At 39.5% G+C, this 21,304-nt stretch overlaps 1 protein-coding gene across 8 annotated transcripts in view; it reads right to left on the reverse strand.

Moving 5' to 3' along the window:
• Positions 1-21,304, reverse strand: part of BTRC (beta-transducin repeat containing E3 ubiquitin protein ligase) — a 207,599-nt gene that overhangs the window by 168,809 nt on the left and 17,486 nt on the right. For 6 of the 8 annotated variants that reach the window (XR_016280034.1, XM_089509705.1, XM_089509702.1 and 3 more), the window contains exon 2: positions 13,098-13,166. The exons of the other annotated variants lie outside the window; for them this stretch is intronic. Coding sequence is in view for 5 of the 6 variants with exons in the window: in XM_089509705.1 (XP_089365831.1) it covers positions 13,098-13,166 (69 nt within the window). In the remaining variant the exon portion in view is untranslated. The remainder of the gene's footprint in view (positions 1-13,097; positions 13,167-21,304) is intronic. 8 annotated transcript variants of the gene reach the window in all.

Here is a 21,304-nt window from a genome sequence, read left to right on the forward strand (position 1 = left end):
CCTTGGAGGTTTGTAAGAGTTGGTCGGCCATCCTGAACGGCGTTGGTATGGGTGGAGAGACTGAGGAGATGAAGTCAAATCCGGTTCCAGGAGCTGGTGAGGAGAGACTTATAGCTCAGCTTCGGAGAGCTAATAAGGTTCAGAAAGGCCCTGGAGAATGGGGAGAGATTCGGCTCAGGGTGGAGAGCAAAGATCATCCCAAGATGCTGGAAGAGATGTCTTGATCTGGATGGGCATTTAGCCACATGGTACCGAGCCTGAGTTGACGGACGCAGAAGATTCCTAGGCATGGGACCAATGGTTGACATCAGAGGTTGTTGGTGGATGAGATTTATTGTCCTTGTGGTGGGAGGAATCTCTGCCCTTGTCCTTAGAAGACTTGTACTTCTTTTTATCGGACTTGGAGCCATCTGAGGGTTTTTTACGCTTGGGGGAAGGCAGCTGCCCAGACCTCTCATCTTTTTCCGTTTTTCCAGAGTGGAAGACAGTGGAACCTCAGAGGAGGTTTTGCGCTTGGCAGAAGAAGCCTTGGCAGGGACTCTAGAAGCAGAGAGAAGCTTGAGAACGTGCGTGTAGAGCAGAGAACGAAGGCGCAGCTCCCTGTTTTTCCTGGCCTGTGGTGTAAAGACCTTGCAATGAGAGCAGATGGAGACATTATGACTCTCACCCAGACAAAGGAGGCACACGGAGTGGCTGGGAATTTTGCCTCTGCACTCAGTGCACCTTTTGAAAGCGTGTGAGGACATCATTGGAAAAAAGCCAAAGGAAGAAGACAAGAGAGTGGGCAAACAAAGCTGTGTAATACTGTTGATCATTGTCCAAAACAAACCAAATCTCTATCCAAAGAAAAGTCAAAGCCAAAACGTGGTCAAAAGCAAAGGAGCAAATTCCAAGTGAGGTTCCCTGTGTTTGTAACACAGCAGACAAAAGGAAGTGAGAAAGGGCGCCGAGCCTATATAGAGGGTGGGTGGAGCTACCGCCAAAAAGTCTTCCCTAGTGATTCCAGTAGGATGCAAAATTGCTGCGCAGGTGCAGAACAACCCATTTGTGTGCTTCACAGAGACCATGAAGAAGAACTGCAAGGTACAGAAGTCCTCTCTTGCAACATACAAAAACTGTAGTTGCTCAATAGTATCACTCATAAGGAGGAAGTAAACTAATTCATACTCTCAAGTTTGATAAACTCACTTGGAATGTTTCTCACGTATTGTGTGTAACAAGATTTATATTAACCTTCAGTGTGTTACTTCTCTTTTCTTTTAAAGAAAGAAAATTTATTGTCTTTAAAGGGCTACGGATGGAAAATGTCATTCCTGTTCTTGCTTTCTATCCAAAGAAAGCAGAGGCTTTAAATTGCTACTGGTGTCTGAAAGAAGCTTATTTACACACTCAAACAAAAGGCAGCCAGTGTTTCAATAAAAACACAACACAAGTAAATCAGAGGAATGACCCAACAGGACAACTTCATTTACTGCCCTTGTGCTAAGAAAGCTCAGTAGGCCCTGTTCAAATGAGTGGTCAAACTGCTTGCTTCAAATACTCACTATTGCGCTGACATCTCCACAAATAAGGGCCACATTCTTTATCACTGGGCAACTATTCAACAAAATCTCCCCCTTGTTCCCCTATGAGCTACAGATTTCTTTAAAAGTCAAAACAAATAATGCAAATTGCTGTGATTACAGTTTCTAGCCAAAGATAAAAAGGTACCATAGAGTATACATTGAGACAAGCTACTCCAAGACAGCAAACAGCTGACCTAGCTTAGAAAGCCTGTCCTTAGAAAACAAAGAAGGGGTCAACTCAATTTCTGAACTATAGAATGCAAGTGGAACCTTCTTGAGATTGAATATAGATTTGTGCATCTGTGCAAACGTGTGTGTGTGTGTGTGTATCTCCATCTTTCTCCTGGCATACAGGTAACTGAAAGGTAGGTGGAAATGTAGGCTAAACATTTTTTCCTGACATTTACTCTTCTGCACAGGGGAATTCTTTTTCCTCTATGAGGAGCATTCATTCTTTGGCTCTCCCTCTATCCATAACCTAAAAAAGAGTCCAAAGACAATTTGGCTAGTTTATCATTTTCTTTCTTTTAAGAAGTAGACCTCACACAGACTACATGCTGGATCTACCTGCAACCTAGCAGTGCCTCATCAGTTCAACAGAATGCTAGTGCAGGAAGATTATGAAGCTGAGTTTTAATTTAAAAGCATTTCATTAAATGGTACCTCCAAAGAGCAAGCAAATCAGAAAGGTAGTTTAAATGCAACAAAATACAAGAATAACGACCTTATATTATAGAATCTCATTCTAAAACAGTAGTTTCCTTCACACCTTCTTAAGTATCCCCCCTGTGCACTCTCATTAGATTTGAATTTTTCTTTTATGGAAACCACTATATTATTCTGCAGACTTCTTCACTTTTAATTAAAGGCCTTAAGTAGCACAAGCCAATATTCCCAATTCTTACTCTTGCTGATGTCTTACTTCTTCTTCCGCTATCATTTTGCACCTTGATTGTCTTTCAAGGTGAAAGATCCTAAACAGGAGTGGTTCCAAATTTACAAACCATTTTCATCATAACCCAGTAAGATAACATGACATTTGCATTCACTACACATCATGAGTTCCATTTTCACAATGAATGAATTCCAGAACAAAGATGTCTTTGAGGTACCATGCAAGTACTTAAGAAATTTTATACTAATTAAATACAGTATTATTTTGAAATCAACTAATCTCCAAGTAGTCAACGAGGTGTAGTCATCCATTTTTTAAAGTTGCCATTAAATACATTTCCACATAAAGTCTATCAAAAAGCCTAAGCTAAACATTTCTCATCATTTATTTATTTATTTGGCCATCACTCTGTTTAGACCACCTTCAGGTTGCTTATACAACTTGACCATGTACATATCCTTATTTTAACTTTCCCTTTTGTCTCCCAGCGTTGTCTTGACAGGCAAAATTAACCTGCTAGTCTCAGTTTACTGCATTAATAATTATTATTTTTATTCTTTCAACAAGTTTGTTAAACTTTTCAAAGTATCATTTAGTAAATTATATCCAAGTCTGAGCTGTGGCCTCTTGTTAGTACAGTCAGCCCACCCCTTACATGTAGGATCCATTCTGGATCCTCCCCCACCCCCACCCTGTGTAAGGGGAATTGAGTGTATGCTCAAATCCCATTAAGGATAATGGGGTGTGTTCAAATCTGTATGAGCTCAAGTCCACGTAAGGCAGGCCCAAGTAAGGGCCAACTGTTAACCGGCTCCCCAAAACATATAGATATAAAACGTCCAAGGACACACTACTTGAGAGCCCAAACCACAGCTGTACATAGACAACTACATATTTAAGGCTGTGATTATGAGCATACTTACAAGGGAGTAAGATCCACTGGATTCTGCTGAGTAAACATGTAATAGTACTGTCCTGCACATCATATTGACAAACCACTGCAAGGTGGATTTCAGTCAGACATTCAATTTGTCTGTAAACCGCCCTGGGTCCCGTCTGGGAGAAAGGCAGCACACAAAGAAGTAAAAAAAAGGAGGAGGGCATTTTCAAGGCTAATTAGATATATTAAAACAGAATAGGTTCATCAAGTTACCCATATGTGAAAGAACACAAGAAATCTAAGGAAAATATAACCCTAAGATTTAAAGCAGTGATAACAAAACACCACAGACAAGTTTTAGTGAACAGCAGAGAAAAATATCATTCTTTACACACCACAGAGAAGCAATTTAAGCTACTGATGTATAAATATAGTATTATTGCATGCAGATGTGGAAAATACTTCTAATCCTTCAGAATCACCAGATAAGTATTTGGATGGAAAGACAGTGGATCATATGGAATAATTTTCCTCTCATTTTTAATTCTTTACATTTTAAATTTAATTTTTAGTTTTCTTGTTTAAATATCTAATTATCTAATTATGTTTGAAGATAGCATAAACTCTCTGTAATATCAGTATTAAAAGAAGTAATTAAGTAAAACATAATCTGGTCTCCAAAATATTCTAAATATCTGGTCACTATGGCATCCAGATACGTATTATGCATATTAAATACACTGGAAGCCCTTGGGAATAGAAAATGGCAACAAACCAGGATGTTATTTATTTAATTTACATTTCTCCTTTCTTCCAGCACAGGACTCATTTATATGAGCACAGATGAGGATTCGGTGTAAAATACAAAAATAGTGCTTTCTGAATAGAATCAATCAACTGAGAGCTTCAACAATATATTTTCAATGTTTTGTCATGCAAAGCTAACAAAAAATTTCTGCTTTTCTCCCTCGGTTTTACAAAGAAATTACAGCATTGTTTTGGCCCTTAATGCTATTAACTATAGCCCTGATACACTACTTATATTTAATGAAGCTTATGTGAACTGATAGGCAATCCTTCTCATTATATTTCCAATTCTTTACTGCCTTAAAAACACAAGACTGCATTTTAATAGGATACATTCTCTAAAATACTGCAAATGGGAGCACAGTGTGGAAAACCCAAAGTCATTAAGGGGCTCAAATAAACAAAGTTAAATATAAAAGAAAGAACGTACTTGTATCTAGTCTCTGTACAAATAATTCCTTTTTGTTCTATATTGGCCTGTGGTAACAACAAATTGCTTACATAGTTATTAATACTGCATTTGTTTTATAGAAATATAAACTGTTTTTCTGAAGGTCACTCTGGAAGCCAAAATTGGGAGTCAAAACTGGGTCCAAAACTTCCATATTCTGATATATTATTTGGAATCATAGAGTTGGAAGGGACCGCAAGAGTCATCCAGTCCAGGCCACTCACCATATTTATTCATGTAATTGTAATTCCTCCTTGCTCCACTGAGGTCTGCTTTAGACTCATGAATCCAGTGAGATTTACCTAATAATTTCAACCCCTTACAGAGCAGGAAATAATTCAAAGTACCCCCAAAACAGTGTTTTGTGCCACATTTCTTGGAAATCTAACTGTTCTCAAAGTAGCTTTCACAAACGTAAGACAATGTAAAAGTCAACAATATAGGAAGTAAAATTATAATGTTCTGCTACTGATGTATAGTCCTAGCAAGTGGTTGAGAAGCTGGAAGCAGTGCCATCCCCATGCCAGGTGTCACCCAGGGGGAAGGGTGCCAGGGAGCAGTGGTGGCCAAGGGGGCTCCTCTAGCCCCAGACTTTCTCCCTGAGGGAGAAGCAACCAGGAAGAGCATGCATGTTCTCCCCTCCTGCTTCTCCAGCCCCAGGCTTTCTCCCTAAGAGGAAGCCCAGGACTGGAGCAGGCAGGAAGAGCATGTGTGTACCCCTCTGCTCCTCCAGCCCTGAGCTTTCTCCTCAGAAGGAAATCCAGGGTGCAGCAGCTGGCAAGGGCGCATGTCCGTCCTTGTGGAGGACCCGACCAGGTGTCACTCCTCTTTTGGAGGTCCCCCAGTGCAGTATGCACCCCTGCGACCCCCTCCAATGCCACTGCTGGAAGTATTAAACTTTCTTGTATAATGCCCAAGAGAATCAAGAAGATCATAACTCCCCCTGCCCATCAGCTGGGACAGTAAAAGTTGTGTACCCAAATCACCTTGGCAATGTGAATGCCAACTGATATGTAAGCTAAGTTGAAACAGGTCCGGAGAAGTTACAATTCTTTTCATAAACCCCTGTAAGAGTGCAGAAACCTCTGGTGGGTTCAGGTGACCATATTTAGCATTTTGCTAGATGTGCAAACAATTAACCATATGAAGATAAGCCTCAGTAATGTAGTAATAAACTCTGCAATAAACTTATTTTTCCTGATATTTTAAGTTTAGCATAATGGAATTAGGCCCATCAAAGGTCTAATAATAGCTGTTGCTGCAAATAAAAATTCTGCAAGGCCATTGTAATAACTGTTTAAATATTATGCCTTTTAAAAAAACAACCTCCCCCCATCTCTAATGTATCTAGACCAGGGGTAGGCAACCTTTTTGAGCCGGGGGCCGGGTTGCTGTCCCTCAGGCGACTGGGGGGCCGAAGCCAGGGGTGGAGCTTCAACCCTCCGGGGCGGGGCCACATGCCGGGGGTGGAGCTTCCACCCTCCAGGGGCCAGGCCTCCCCATCTTTGCTGGCCCCTGACGGGGCCCCAGGCCCTGTCAGAGACCGGCAAAAAAGCTGGTGGGGGCCGCCAGCGCTGGAGGGCCCCCTGGAGGGCCCCAGCGACGGCACCGGGCCCCCCAGAGGCCCCCTGCCGCCCTCAGAGCCCTCCTGGAGGGTCCCAGAGACGGCAAAGGGCCCCCCAGAGGCCCCCTGCCGCCCTCGGAGCCCTCCTGGAGGGCCCCAGAGACGGCAAAGGGCCCCCCAGAGGCCCCCTGCCGCCCTCGGAGCCCTCCTGGAGAGCCCCAGAGACGGCAAAGGGCCCCCCAGAGGCCCCCTGCCACCCTCGGAGCCCTCCTGGAGGGCCCCAGAGATGGCAGCGGGCCTCCTAGAGGCCCGCCGCCGCTGCCGCCGCGGCTGCCCATCGCAGCTTTTCGCCGCTCTGGGCGCCGCCATTTTGGGTGCCAAAATGGCGGCGAGGTCGCGCGAGACTTCGCCACCATTTTGGGCGAAAAAATGGCGGCACCCATAGCCCCAGAGGCCGCTATGGGTGCCACCATTTTTTCGCCCAAAATGGCGGCGAAGTCTCGCGTGACCTCGGGGAAGGTTGCGCGAGACTTCGCCGCCATTTTGCCGCCCAAAATGGCGGCGCCCAGAGCGGCGAAAAGCCGTGACAGGCGGCAGCGGCGGTGGCAACAGCAGCCAGGGGCCAGTCGGCAGGCCTCCGTGGGCCGCATCCGGCCCGTGGGCCGGAGGTTGCCGACCCCTGATCTAGACCAACCAGCAGTGACACATTTACATATACCCAAGAACAGATTTTCTGAAACTTATCTAATTATAATCAAACAGATTGCAAAAACTCATATAAATATGCATGTGGTCTGAGGGCTACATGTTGCTTACCCCTTACAATTTCATAAGCAAAAAGAAAAAAAGAAAAGAAAAATGAAAAGAAGTTGCTGCTCAGGATGCTTACAATCTAAAGTCTTGACAGTGTGATGTACAACAAAATGAGAGGGAAAGGGAAAGTGTGTTGTTGAATGGTTAAGCCTTGACGGAGAGTTTATATCAAAATCCAAAAACTATGTATTCTGAGTGTTTTAAGATTTCATCCTGAGATAGCAGAAAATAAAAGACTGAGAAGGTCAGCTGCAGTTTCTTTCTGATTTTCTCCTAATTAAAAATTCCATTGGGAATAGCCTATCACCATTCATTTCTCTCACTGTGCATTTCTGAAGGAGCCAAAGATCTAATAAACAGGACAAAGTCTAATAACAAAGTAAAATTTCATTCAAGTAAAAGGGGAGAGGCCGAAATGAAGGTGCCATTGGCTTACATTTAGGTTATCCTTAATTTTGTTGCAAACTCTTGGATTCTGGCCGTTGTCTGGTAACAGTTGATTCAGTAACTATAGTACTAAATTTTAGCTATTTTTACAGCCAGTCAGTGATTTGCCAGTAAATCACCTAGGTTGAAATGCACAGCTAATCTCTTGTCTTACCAGATAGCCTTCAACAAGTTACAGCCTCTCTTCTTTCCACAAATGAAAAAAGAAGAATGATGTCAAACCATTTACTGCAAAGAACATTGCAAGGAAGAATAAAACAAGAATTTTTCAAATATATTCATACCTAAAAAAACTACACATATAATACTTGTTCCACCATACCACTGCAGGCTTACATGGACATCTTTGTCTAGATCAATGTTTTGAAATATGGCACAATGTGTTTCTGGGAGCTATTCCATCGGATGCAGAACATAAAAGATACACTTTTTAAAGGGACCTAAACTGTCCACTCTAGATCTTAGATAGTAGCAGTATATTAAGAAAAAATATTTTACAATGCTCAATATTTGTTGCCAGAATTCTGTTACCAGACGGATAGGCTTAGCCAAACATTTTGAAAACATAGAGATCTCAAAGATAAAGTACATTTTTTAAAAAAATAAGAAGATGGGAAACTACCTGTGATTTACAGCATGATAGAACCAGATTCAGTACCCAGTAGAACAAAGTACCAGTTTTTGTAAAAATTACTTTTTTGATGACAAATCTCAGAATCCCCCAGCAAGTATGGTCACTTTCCATGATCTGGAAAGCACATTCCTATTTTTATATTATAAAGTGCCTGATTTGTAATGTCATATTCAGGCCTTATGGGGCTCAAGGGAGCAGGATAGGCCAGATATTGCAGCACTTTGGAGAGCTCAGACACTGCTTTGACAATGTCTGTGATCAGATTGAAGGATTTTATGCTCCAGCCTTGAAGGTCCCCCTCAGACCTTACCTTTACCCTAACCTGAGGCTTATGAGATAGGTCTTTGAAACATTTCTGTCTCTCCAAGAGCCCATGCCTTGCATACTGCTGATAGTGCTGCACTGGTTATATGGACTCTGGATCATGGGAACTTTGGAGGGCACAAGGGCCAAGAGATAATAAATGCATGGGTCTGAAGCAGTGATTCCCAAACTTTGGTCCTCCAGGTCTAATGGACTTCAGCTCCCAGAAGCCTTACCTAGCTTGACCAACATTCAGGAATTCTGGGAGCTGAAGTCCAAAACATCTGGAATACCAAAGTTTGGGAACCACTGGTCTAAAGAGTTTTGGATTTAGGCAGCTCTAGCACATCCTACTTGGGCTTGTGTTGATTCCACAGTGGGGCTTAGTAATAATAATAATAATAATAATAATAATAATAATAATTTATTTTTATACCGCTTTTCCAGCAGATCAAAGCGGTTTACAGTTTCTCAAAAAATATGCAAAAGTATACAAGGCAATATAACACAAAGCAAGCTTAGGCTCTGTAACACAGCTGTTGGCACTCCTCAATTTCTGTATGCAGGTTATTGTTAGATTCTTGAGCTATGACAGTGACAAGCTACATTAATATGGTCTTAGAATGAAATACATGTCAGTGAGAAGTTTATATACAATACATCAAATCATAGTTTGCATCTTTGAAGTAACCTTCCACTCTTACAAGCATACAACAGAAGATCATGTTTTAAAGCTACTTGTCTGCTTTCATTCTCCAACATCTCAGCATTTAAGTTAATAAATTCATTTCCCTCTCCTTGGAAAGTGGAGTAATTGCTATAAGTGAGATAGAGCAATGGCTATAACTGGGGGTTTGTCAATTCAGACACTATGACAAACCATGGTTTGTAAAGCCACTTTAAAGTATGGTTTCTAATGCTTTTGTGCTGGTCTGTATACAGTGGTTCCTTCCCTTACACAGGGGATCCATTTTGCCCCCCCCCCCCGCGTAAGGGAAATTCCGCGTATGCTTGAGCCCCATTAAAGATAATGGGGCTCGTGCCTGCGGCAGCGCGTACCATTACTTTTTCCGGTGCACTGCGCTGCTTCTTCCGGCACGGCTTTCAGCATATGCTAAAAACCACATATATCACACCCGCGTATGACGCAGGCACACTGTACATCTGTCAATTCAGACATCAAAGAAAACAAAGGGTCCTTACGCATGTTTTAGTATGTTTCAGTTGAGCCTATAACTTCATACCACAGCTTGTGCAATCTTTAAATGAACGGGTACAAGACCCTTTCAAGAATCTGTAGTACCTGTACAGCTTATTAAATATACAAAGAAAACCAGCTGTGAAAAAATGACATTAGTATCCTGGAAATGGAATGTTACTAGCTCATAGAAATTATGTTTCCATTTTAAGGAATAGCATCATTTCAAAAGCAACATTTGTAAGTGTCCATCCCTGTAAAAGGTTCTGCTCTGGGGTAAGAGAGGAAACTTTCAAAATTATTTGGAAATTTGTTTTCAAAGCTAGTATGTCTCTCTGCTCATGAATATTCTCCACTTTAGCACAGCAGGGATAAGTGTAAAAGCCTACTATTAGGGATAGAGGGTCATAATATTAACTCAATGGTAGTAGCTGAAATGACAGATTGAGTTATTGAGTTTGCTTGGCTTTTAAATAAAATGGTCATTTATTGGTATTTATAGCATGAGTCCATCCTTACAAAATGATCTAATTGCAATATAAATGCCTTTAAGATGGCATGGATATATCTTACCAGGGAACTTTATGTCAGGCACAAGATCAATACTTTGCAAGGCAAAGGGGACTATTCTTAATATAAGTGGTTATTGGGGTTATCACAATTTTACACCAAAATATTTTCAATTACTAAAGGCTTAATCAAGGCTAAGAAATAAATACTAATTAATTATATATTTGAAGATGGACTATGAGGAAAAACAGGTATAAAATTATTCTCTGTTCTTTGCTCAGCCTATTATTGTAGCAGTCTGTTCAAAAGCTGAAAGATCAGTTATGAGGCTTAAAGGGAAATTGTTTCTCTTAATTTAAAATTAAGATTTATACAGGTAGCAAGCAGTATAACAGTTCTTTGTTGTTCAGGTAGATAGAGTAGAAATTCACTTACAGGTCTGCATTAGCTTTACTTGAGATGACTATAATTGCTTAACTTGAAAATTCTGCTACTACTGTATATTAAAACAGTATTACAAGTTGAACAATCAAAATTAATGTTACCATATTTTCTTCTTCAGATTGTGCTGAATATTTCCCCATTTAAATTTCTGGGTTAAAAATGGGAAGAGGGGGCTAAAATATATGCAAAGAGATCTTTTTATTATGAGAATATTCACTCCTTTCCAAACCTGTTTGTTGCTGCTGTTTCCTGTGTTCTTTCTTTCTAGTTATTGCTCCTTTCTTCTTCCTGGATTAAATGAAGGATTGATCCCACCTACCAGGGACAGTGAGCAAGATTATCTCATATGTAGTTTTTCTTTATTATTTATTGATTGATTGATTGATTGATTGATTGATTGCTATGACAACATCAGTAAGAGGAAACAAAGATAACTGAGAATGGTCATGCAACATAAAATGAGCAAAGTGCATTTTTATTAGCACTTCTGGAAAATAACAAAGAGAAGAGGAATTTTCAATACTGCTGAGGATGCTCCAGAAATACAACAAATGGTTTCAGCTCCATCATGTTTACACCCACAGTTTAAATTAATGAAAACGTATGTTCAGGTTCTAAGGGTATATCTATCTCTCTACCTGGAAAAATAATTTCCTAGTAAAATTGCATTTAATAACTGGTAAGGGTACAATAATAATAATTTTCTATCCCACTTTTCCCCAAAAATTGGAACTCAAAGTGGCTTACAATTTAAAAGAATACAGTTAAAAACATATAGAAGTGAGAACTACAACAGAATTAAACTCTTGCAGTACTAAAACACATCACTCATTAAAAGAATAAAATGCAGTTGAAAAAGATAAAAGCACTTAAAACAGTACAATTAAAAAATCAGCCATTACCTCTGTTACCTCAATACTAACACTCCCCACCCTTTTTAATGAGAAAAAAATATATTCAGTTCTGAAGTCTACATTAAATATTGTGCTAAGATATTAACAAAAAAATATCACAGAGTCCATAATATGCATATAGTACATTTTAAAATGTGAAATGTCTAAATTATGTCTTTGATAAGCAGCTACACTGGCAAAGTATTCAATGATGAGACAGAACCAAATAGGTACCTCAGATATCTCAATATAAAAAAAAGAAGAGTCGGTGCCATCTTTCATATCTACCAATGTAATATTGCCTAGGCAAATAGTGGGGCTATTACATCAGTCTATATAACAATGCAGAGTGCTTCAGTAACATGAACATTAACAACCAGATTTAAGGTGGTAGCAAGAAAAAGCAGCCAGGAGAGGCAGAACAATTTACAATATAATTCATTTGATAGTATTTCTTCTAGCTGTACTCTTGAATAAAAAAAAGAAAACATATACTGTAATATTTTTCAATAAAATTGGAAGTAGACTACTGTCCTCATCTCAGTTGTCACTGGAAACACCTTTTTACATTAGTGGTTCTTTAAAGATAGCATGTGATTCAAAGTCTAATAAAACAAAGTTCTTAGGGTATTGATGTTCTTAGAGGGCAGCACCTTGCATTCCTTTCACAGATTTTTCCACAATGATCTGTTGTTTTGCATAAAACAAATGTATAATCTTATCTGTTTTCCTCACTACAGAGCTGTGGATACATGTAGATTAGCTAAGCAGTCAATAAAAGGTGTGAGACCACAAGATTCTATCCTTCCACTTAAAACTACAAAGTGTAAGTTTCTCTATTTTGTTTCTTCACATTTAATCTAAAAGTTCTCTATTTGTTTACTTCATTCACTCAGGGCTCCAGAATAATTTTCATTCTAGCCTCACAATAGGATGCATCTTATCAAATCTGCTCTCATTTTTCACAGTAATATGATAATTCCAGCTTGCTACAAAACAGTGATTTTCTACCTTTACTCTGAATTTGCTTCATTTCCCCATGAAGTTACATACATGTTCTGAACATGCATGTGTCATACATGCAAAGTTTAAAACAAGACTCTTGGGGGAGAATTCTTATACTACATTTGTTTTGAGATGCTGACAGCAATTGCTAGAGCCAGGCTGCCGAAACATCTGAAGCTTGGCCTTTAATAATCACCAAAGTAATATAGCACCAGACCACGTCTGAGCAGGGACTCCCAGTAGTGTCAGATTGTGTCAAACTGCAGGATTGTTATGGGAGGTGAGCAAATGTCCACACTTGTTTTACCCAATCAAATCTGAATTAGGCTTTAGATGCAAGCCTCTTGTGTATTAACCCATTGGCCTTGCTGTTATTACCACAACCATAGACCTTCACACTTGAAGGCTAATTTTAATTCAACAATTTGAGTTGTTGCTGCAGCTTTCCCAAACGTTGTCCCTCTCTCCCTTCTAATGATCCTTGTTTGAACTTTTTACTCATGAAGAGTGCAAAGAAGAGATGCACACAACATGCAAACACATAACACAAACAAATATAGAGATGTGGTGGATATCTGATTGCACAGCACCATGAGGGTGTTGAACTATTTCTGTATTTTACAAATGAAACATTTATGTTTCTGGTGCGAGCCCTCACAAAAGATGAGAAACAGTAATACAGTCCAACCTGCTTTAGCCATGCTTGGTATCCAGAAGATGTAAGCTGGAATCCATCTTTAGGCATGTGTATTCTGGGCTAGGAGAGAATAGACATAAGAGACCTCCTTTTATATTGAGACCTGGCTAACCTAATTCTTTTTCCAGGTGACAGTAAACACCAAGTAGATTCTCTGTCACACATACAATGATTCATTCTTTAATGTAACTGCATGTAGCTTATTACTCTAGATACCTTCAAGTAAAAGAACTGTAGGAAAAGTAGAACTATGAAGGACATAGAATTCTGCATAGATAACCATATCTAAAACATTAATCAATATAACAGATGGGTAAATATTAAACAAAACATAAGCACTTCCCAAGCTACAATGTATCTGGTCTCATGGGAAGGGCACAGTTCCACAATTATACAATATTAAAATATACAACTGTTAAGAGCAAGAATGACAGCAATATATCTGTAATACAGACTATTCCTCCTTGCAAAAATAACACACAGGGTTGCATAAGATCTTGTAGAAAAAAGCAACTCAGAACCACCAAGCTTCTCATGGTGGCAATCTGTAGTTAACATATAGAATAATATAATGCAGTTCTATAGTTATTATGTAGATCAGACATGGAATGAAACTTCTACTGGACAAGAACACAAGTTTAGAAAAGCAATAAACATAAGACAAAGATCAGCCAGCTTCTTTCAGATTGTAATGGATAGCAAGAGCCTGCAATGGTAAGTCAACATGCTGTCTGATTCATACTACCATTTCTGTGCTACATTTTGTTAAAGTTTATAGGGATCATATAATCCAATTGCTGGAACAATTGCACTGGCTGCTGATCCATTTATAGACAGAATTCAAGGTGCTGTCTATGATTTTTAAGGCCCAACACATATTGGGTCCAGACTCTTTGAAAAACCCTATCTCCCTACATGAACCTGTCCATGCTCTTAAGATCTACAGGAGAGGGCTTTCTCTCCATCCCATCACCATCCCAGGCACATTTGGTGACAACGCAAGAGAGATCCTTTTTGGTGGCTGCTCTGAAGTTATGGAGGTCTCCTCCCCAGAAGGTCCAATTGGCCATTTCTATGCTATCTTTCCACCAGAAGGAAAAGATTGTTGGATTTAAGGAAGATTTTGGGCTTTAGTGTGTTGTACCAGATAAAGCTTTTAATGGATGTGTGCGTATGATTTTATTTTTAAGTATCTTTTAATGTTGTTTTTAATTTTTTAACTTGTGCTTTTTAAACAGAAATTTAGTTTAATTGCATTTTACTACTAAGAGTTTAATTGCACTGTGCTTTTTAAATGTTGCATGTCACCTTGAATCCTGTGCTGGGGAAAAAGCGGGATATAAATAAAATAAATAAAATGTGTATTCAATTGTGTAGATGAAGAAGGTGTTTTGAATGTGCAAATTTTGAATGGGCATATTTTGGGTCTATAGACCATAATAAATTATGACTGACTGATTTTGAAGCCATTTCCTATTAAAGGATTTGCCAGGCATGGACCAAATGGTATTGACACCTTATCTAAATTGCGATTGAACTATCCAGGCACCTGCAGATTATTCTGTAGACCAACTTCTTCTAAATTCTTCTACTGCAACAAACACAACACAACAACACTTCTAGAGAAAGAAACTTTAGACTGAGCTATGCAATACCAAAAATATCAAGCCAGTAAAATGCTATGGCTTTCAATATTGTAGGACCTGATGCAATCCATCTAGCATCATAAACATACAAAGTATATGTTTCACTTCATTTGATGTAAATCCCAATTTGCAGCATGTGTCATAGCACAAAAGTGGGAACTCAACTTTTTACAACTAAGACATATGCTTTATATTTAGGTTGAATGCCAGTGTCATGTCTGTATAACTCATTTTACCCACACTCATATCTGTATAACTCATTTTATCCACACAGTTTTATTTGGTAAGTTCACAGAGAGATAGACTGAACTCTTTCTAATCAATAGCTGGAAGTGAACAAGAAGAGGCGCAACTCTCTAGGAATAAACAATCTTGTTCTTTGAATACAGATTTCTCCACCTTCACTGACTTTTCTATGCAATGTGCAGGCACTGGACAGTCAAGGCACACACACAGTTCATATGGGCCAATAATAAGTCCCATTAACCCTAGTTACAGGTCCATGTTGCAAAAGCTAATCCAGAATCTTCTATCTATAATGCAACAAACTGGCGGAGGTGAAAAGTTACATCACTGCTTTACAGAATGAGATCTGAGCTTCTTCAAATGTCAGAGCAGCCATAGGCGCGTTACAGACCGCCCTCAAGCGGCCGTTCTCCCGCCGCCGCCATTAACTGCGGTGGGAAGCCCCAGGAGCCAGACCGCGAGGCTTCCGGACGAAGCGAAAAAGGAGCGCCGAAATGACGCTCCTTTTTGTCCCCCGGAAGTGGCGCCGCGAGGCGCGCACTCGCAGCGTCACTTCTGCCACACCACGTCTGGATGCACAGCGTCCACGACGTAAAAATGGTAGCGCCCATGTGGATGGGCGCTGCCATTTAGGATGCGCTCCGCGCGTGTTGGGAACGGGGCTGGTTAGGAAGGAGCAACTCTTCTTAACCCTAGCATGCCCCTTCCTAACCCTAGGACGCGCAGAGCGCGTCCTAAATGGCAGTCTGTAACCCGCCATAAAATCTTTTGGTGGACTTTCTGCTCTTTCAGCTTAAACCCCATTTAACTGTGCTGTTGGGATCATTAAAGTGGCCTACCTCAGAGGAATGTTGTTAAGGATTGTTGAAATAATGTATGAGAAATGCTCAAAATGCTCTAAACCTCTCAAACAAGCACTATATAATTTAATATATTTTAATTGTTTTCTCTTAACACAGCAACAGCAGTCAATAACTTAATGCTCTGCAGCATTACAGTTCCTCAGAATGAGTGAGTCATCAATTATGGCAGAGCCACAAAACAGATACCACAGGTCCATGGGATTCCTTTTCTTTAAATACTGTATCTCATCTGGCTACATTCCCACAGTCAATAGCTGATACATATCCTGAATAACTTCTGAACTGAAAAACATTTCCACCCATAAATTACCAATCTAAACTTTTGTGCACTCTAAAACACTTCCCAGCACCAGCAGTACATTAAATAAGAGGTATTGTGTCACAAGTACACCATCAAAAAAAGCAGCAGAAAATAATTTTATAGTACTAAATTCACTTAAAATGGGAAGGAAGATGATATATGGACAGAAATTTTATATTTCATTCCATTAATTGAACTTGTTTCAGGTCTATGTAGAAAGGTGAGTCGCATGAAACAATTTCAAAGGAGATGTTCTAACATGGATATTCCAAAATGCCTTACTCTTTTAAAGTGGGTGTGTGTGGGTGTGGGTGTATGCCTTCAAGTTGCCTGTAGACTTGTGGTGATCACAGGAATTTCACAGGGTTTTCTTAGACAAGGAATAATCAGGGGTGGTTTTGCCAGTTCCTTTCTCTGAAATGTACAGCACCTGGTATTCATTGGCAGTCTCCGCTCCAATAGTTAGGGCTGACCCTTCTTAGCTTCCAAGATCAGACAGTGAAGATTTTTAGACTAGTGCTTACTGTGGGATAAGTTTTCATTCATAGGAAATTGCTGCTCCTCAAACAATTTAGGGATGCTGGAGGGGAGCTGGTGATTCCCTGACATTTAGGAAGCACATCAGGCTTTCAGACACACACACTTCCTAAATGTTTTAGTGGCTGGTCTGAAAATCTTCAGGATCTGGTGGCTTTAGGGTAGGTCTCATGTTCTGTTAATCCTCTCAAGAATATGTTTTAATGATTATTCTAGAACATCTCTTTGAGCTTTGTTTGTATATATGCACCTGTCAAGTCAGCTTGCAAAGAACTTGTGCTAGCAGCAGTGAATCTAATGGTTTTTTGGGGTTTTTTAGTACGCAAAATCCTAGATGTAGCCATTCCATTCAAGTTTTATAAGCATGATCCCATGGGAGCTTTACCATCATTCAATGTATTATCCAGCCAAACAACTGCCAAATTCCAATTCTGTAATACACAGTATCTCAAACACTACTTTTAATATGTAACCTACTTCTGGGGCTGCCTTTTCAATAGCCTCTCTCCCACGATGTACTAAAGCCATGAGCTCATTCCAATTTCATACTGGCCATCTCTCCCCTGCAATCTTTAACTCAGTTTGTTTTATAACATTCTTTTATCCCTTCTTCCAGTTTTAACTTAATGGATCCGAGTAGTCTCTAGTGAGGTCTGAAAAGGCTGTTTTTGCAGAATGAGTCAATATTTTAAGTTCTATGGAATGCATTTGTTTTCTGTCTTAAAAAAATAAAAAAGCAGCCTTTAAAAGACAGACATTAAATTACAGGCCTCAGTTCCTATTTTCTAAGCCTAATACAACCCCTGAAGGCTTACAATATTTGAATCACAGCTGGAGCCGTGGTTACCATACAGTTTAAATATCAACTTCTTTACTGTGCAATTTGTTTTCAAAAATCAAATCAGAGGCTGTGTCATAAACAAGTACTAATTAAGTAGCAAGCAAGAATAAGACTTTCTGTGCAAGAAAGGTTCTTAAATATCTGCCTCTCCGCTCTCACATTGAAAGGATAAATAAAACCAGCTGCAAAAATTATGGACCAAAACTAGGACACAGAAAAGAAAGGAAAAGAAAGAACATAGCTGGATTTAACCATTTGATTTTATTATTTTTGTTTGAGAATCAGGAGGCTAGTGAATATGAAAAACAGAATATGAAATAGAATATGAAAAAATTTTCTATTTTAGGTGAACAATGGTAAAGTTAGCATGGCAATGCCCTGATCATGCAGTTCTTTACCATATAAGCCTATTCCCAGCTAACCAGTCTCCTTGAAGCCACTCATTTCTGAAGCTAAAGAAATCAAAACTGCAGTTCTCTTTTGGTGTCATAGAACTACTGCTGGGTTCACAGAATATTTATTATTTTAATGAAGTCCTTCAGAAAGATATATTCGTTAACAACAAAAATAGTGTAATTTATTATTATCCCCATTTGGTAAATTCACTTATTGTTAGCTAAATGCTTAGATAAGAATAAATGAATTTTTAATACAGTTTTTAGAAATACTTGTCACTGCATCAGCATTTCCATTTAGTGAATAGAACTGATGTTTCTCTCAGCGGGGGGTGATATTTTAATGATGCAATGCTACAGTTCCTAGAAGACAGACAAGCCTCATGAGGCAGATTATAGGACTAAAGAAACTCAGATCCCATTAAAAGCAGACAGCTTCAGACCATTTTTAAAATTAATTTTGTTTAATGATAAAATATGTTATAACAGGTGGGTAGCCAATTGTAAAATTAACCAACACATAGTTAAAGGAACAGTCGAATGCTAGAAAAGCAAATATAATAGAATTCCTGCTCTCAATTCAGTAGATGGCTCTATGGAGATACAGACACCATTCAATACCTCATCCTCCCTGTCCCCCAGTAGGCATTCACATCCTTGCGAAACTGCCACAATAACCAAATGGTATCTCACAAGACAGCTGAAAGAGATACATAATGTTTCAACATGGAGGTCACTTATCACAGCAGTTTGAATGGTCACAGTTATGCTCCTCCAAAACATATGGATATATTTAAGTGCAGTGCACCAATAGCAATCACTCCTACCTTGAAAATAGGCAATCACTAGTAGTTTCTATCAACTGATCTACACAATAGAAATATAAATACTGTGCTGCATCTGTTCCTCACATGATCTTTGAAGATAAATTATGTATTCACTTCTCCAATTACATTTGGCTATATTTTTACTTACATGGGTATGACGGACAGAGAATGCACTCATATCTTCCCAAAAGATGAGAATTAACCAATAACTCTCTCACAAGGTAGCCATCTCAGGTCACCTTGATCTATAGGGTTAGAGGTATCTCCCTCACTCTTTCTTAATACAAACTACAGAAGATGATGCCAACTTAAATGTACCAATGAGCTGAATACTCTTTGGACCAGTGTGACATAGGTCAGAGGGCATTAGCTAGAGGAAAGAGGACTTGTTAGCTCCTAATTGTTTAGACACAATCAAAGAAGTTGAAATGTAAGGTCTTCAACAAATGTTTGATTCAAGCCCTACAAAATGAGATTTACTATATAGGGCAGGCACTTCTTTGCCAGGAGACGGCCTTGTGTTTTGGAATGCCAAGTGTGACTTCACTTCTCTTCCAGCCACCATTTTAGTTGTTTTTTGATCAGGATTTTTTCTGAGGTGTTCAGAGGTTTGGGGGAATGGGGGCACTGGGGGTAGAGAGGGAAACAACCACATTTGCAGGTGTTTGGGGCCAGTTTGGGAATGAAAAATTATCCAAACATTGGTATAAAATTAAAAAATAAAATTTGGGGGATAGTGAGGAGCTTCAACAGCTGCATTTAGGGATCTCGAGGACTGTATGTGGCTCACCCACCAGCTGCACTTTGCCTACTCTGATATATGGACAACTATTAGAACACAAAGGAAAGCCACAGAATGAGATGCTCTAGATTAGGAACTAACACAAAGAAAAGGCAGCATAAAATGAGACTAGGAGAATTTACAATGCTAAGAAAATGCCACCAGATGGATTATGCTAGACATCACTTAGAACTGATACCCAGAAACAAGCTACATCAACAGTGCAATATAATGTTAAAATTCCAGTATCTGAAAGTCAACTCTATAGTAACTTACCTCCTTACTGCTCCCCACACATGCACACATTAAGTTTTTAAAACATAATGATGTGGACTAAACTGCCAAGATGAGACTATTAAGAAATAAAGGATGAGAAGCATTCTCCCACATGTTTTCTATCTGTAATGGCTCCTAGATAAATCTCCTGTTTCTTGTACAAAGAAAAAAAAAACCTCCCACAATCTGGGAACTGGTGGGCTAGGTTTAACCCCATGGCATTTGTGCTATACTTTTTAACAGACACATACTTCATTCACACATATATACATATACAACTCTCTTATCTTTTATCCTATGCATGCCTTACCTTTGTCAAGCCATAATTCCTACATACCGTAGTCAAAAGACTGGCATCTAGTATTGTTTTGATTTACACCACTAACAAGAGCTATAATGTAATACTAACTACTGATGATGAATTATAGTGCTGATGGCTGGTGAGCAATTTACCAAAGAAAACCCCTTTTGCCACATAAAATAAATATCCACCTGCATATACTAGCAATAATCAGGGCGTGAAATTAAACTTCTTATTCAGTAGAAAATAACTGCTGCAAGGCGGCGATTTAGTGAAAAGCAAATATTAAGGTCAACCAATTCTTCCCAATGTCTATAGTATGCATGCAAAGAGAGAGGTCATGGAGCACAAAATTCTACTTTTCTAAGTCTGTGAAACTAAATACTTCAATGATGTGTTAGCAAATTTACCACTTGGTTTTACTAATTGCATTAATTTAATGAAGCAGGCAAAATATTCTTAACTTGAACCCTGCACTTCCATTGTACTGCACTGAAAGCAGTAGAAAAACAGATTCAGCTTGAAAACCCTTTTAACACAAGAATGCAATACATTATTACTTTGTCACTGTGCACCTTCCAAGTCCTTTTGGACTTATGAAGAACCTAAAGTGAACCTATCAGGGGGGTTTCTTGGCATGAGGGGACTTGCCTTTCCTTTCTTCTGAGGCTGAGAGAGTATGACTTAGTGGGTTTCCATGGCTAAGTGAGGATTTGATCCCAGATTTCCAGAGATGTAATCTAATGCTCAAACCACTACACCAGGGGTAGGCAACATGCACCCCACGGGCCGGATGCGGCCTGGCAAGGCCTTGGGACCAGCCCCAGCCCGGTCTTGCCGCTGGAGCCTTTGGCCTCTCGTGTAAGGGTGTGGGGCCTTTGGCCTATCAGGAGGAGGCGGGCAATGGGGGGCAAGCGGCAGGCAAGGGGGGCAAGTGGCGGGCAAGGGGGGCAATTGTCTATAGAAGCCTCCGAAACATGCATTTATATTAACATTTTTTAAAAAATCAGCAAATTTTTAGCGTGTCCTCCATTTTTTAAAAAAGTGTCCTCCATTTGAAATGTTTATCCTACATTTGTCCCGGTTTATTTATTTATTTAATTTTTTAAAAAAATTATTTACTTATTTATTTTTTGGCTTCGGCCCCCCAGTTGTCTGAGGGACAGCAACCCGGCCCCCGGCTC

The sequence above is a fragment of the Sceloporus occidentalis genome, unplaced genomic scaffold, assembly GCF_023333645.1.
Source record: "Sceloporus occidentalis isolate IW3139 unplaced genomic scaffold, rSceOcc1.0.p SCAF_2, whole genome shotgun sequence".
NCBI lineage: Eukaryota > Metazoa > Chordata > Lepidosauria > Squamata > Phrynosomatidae > Sceloporus > Sceloporus occidentalis.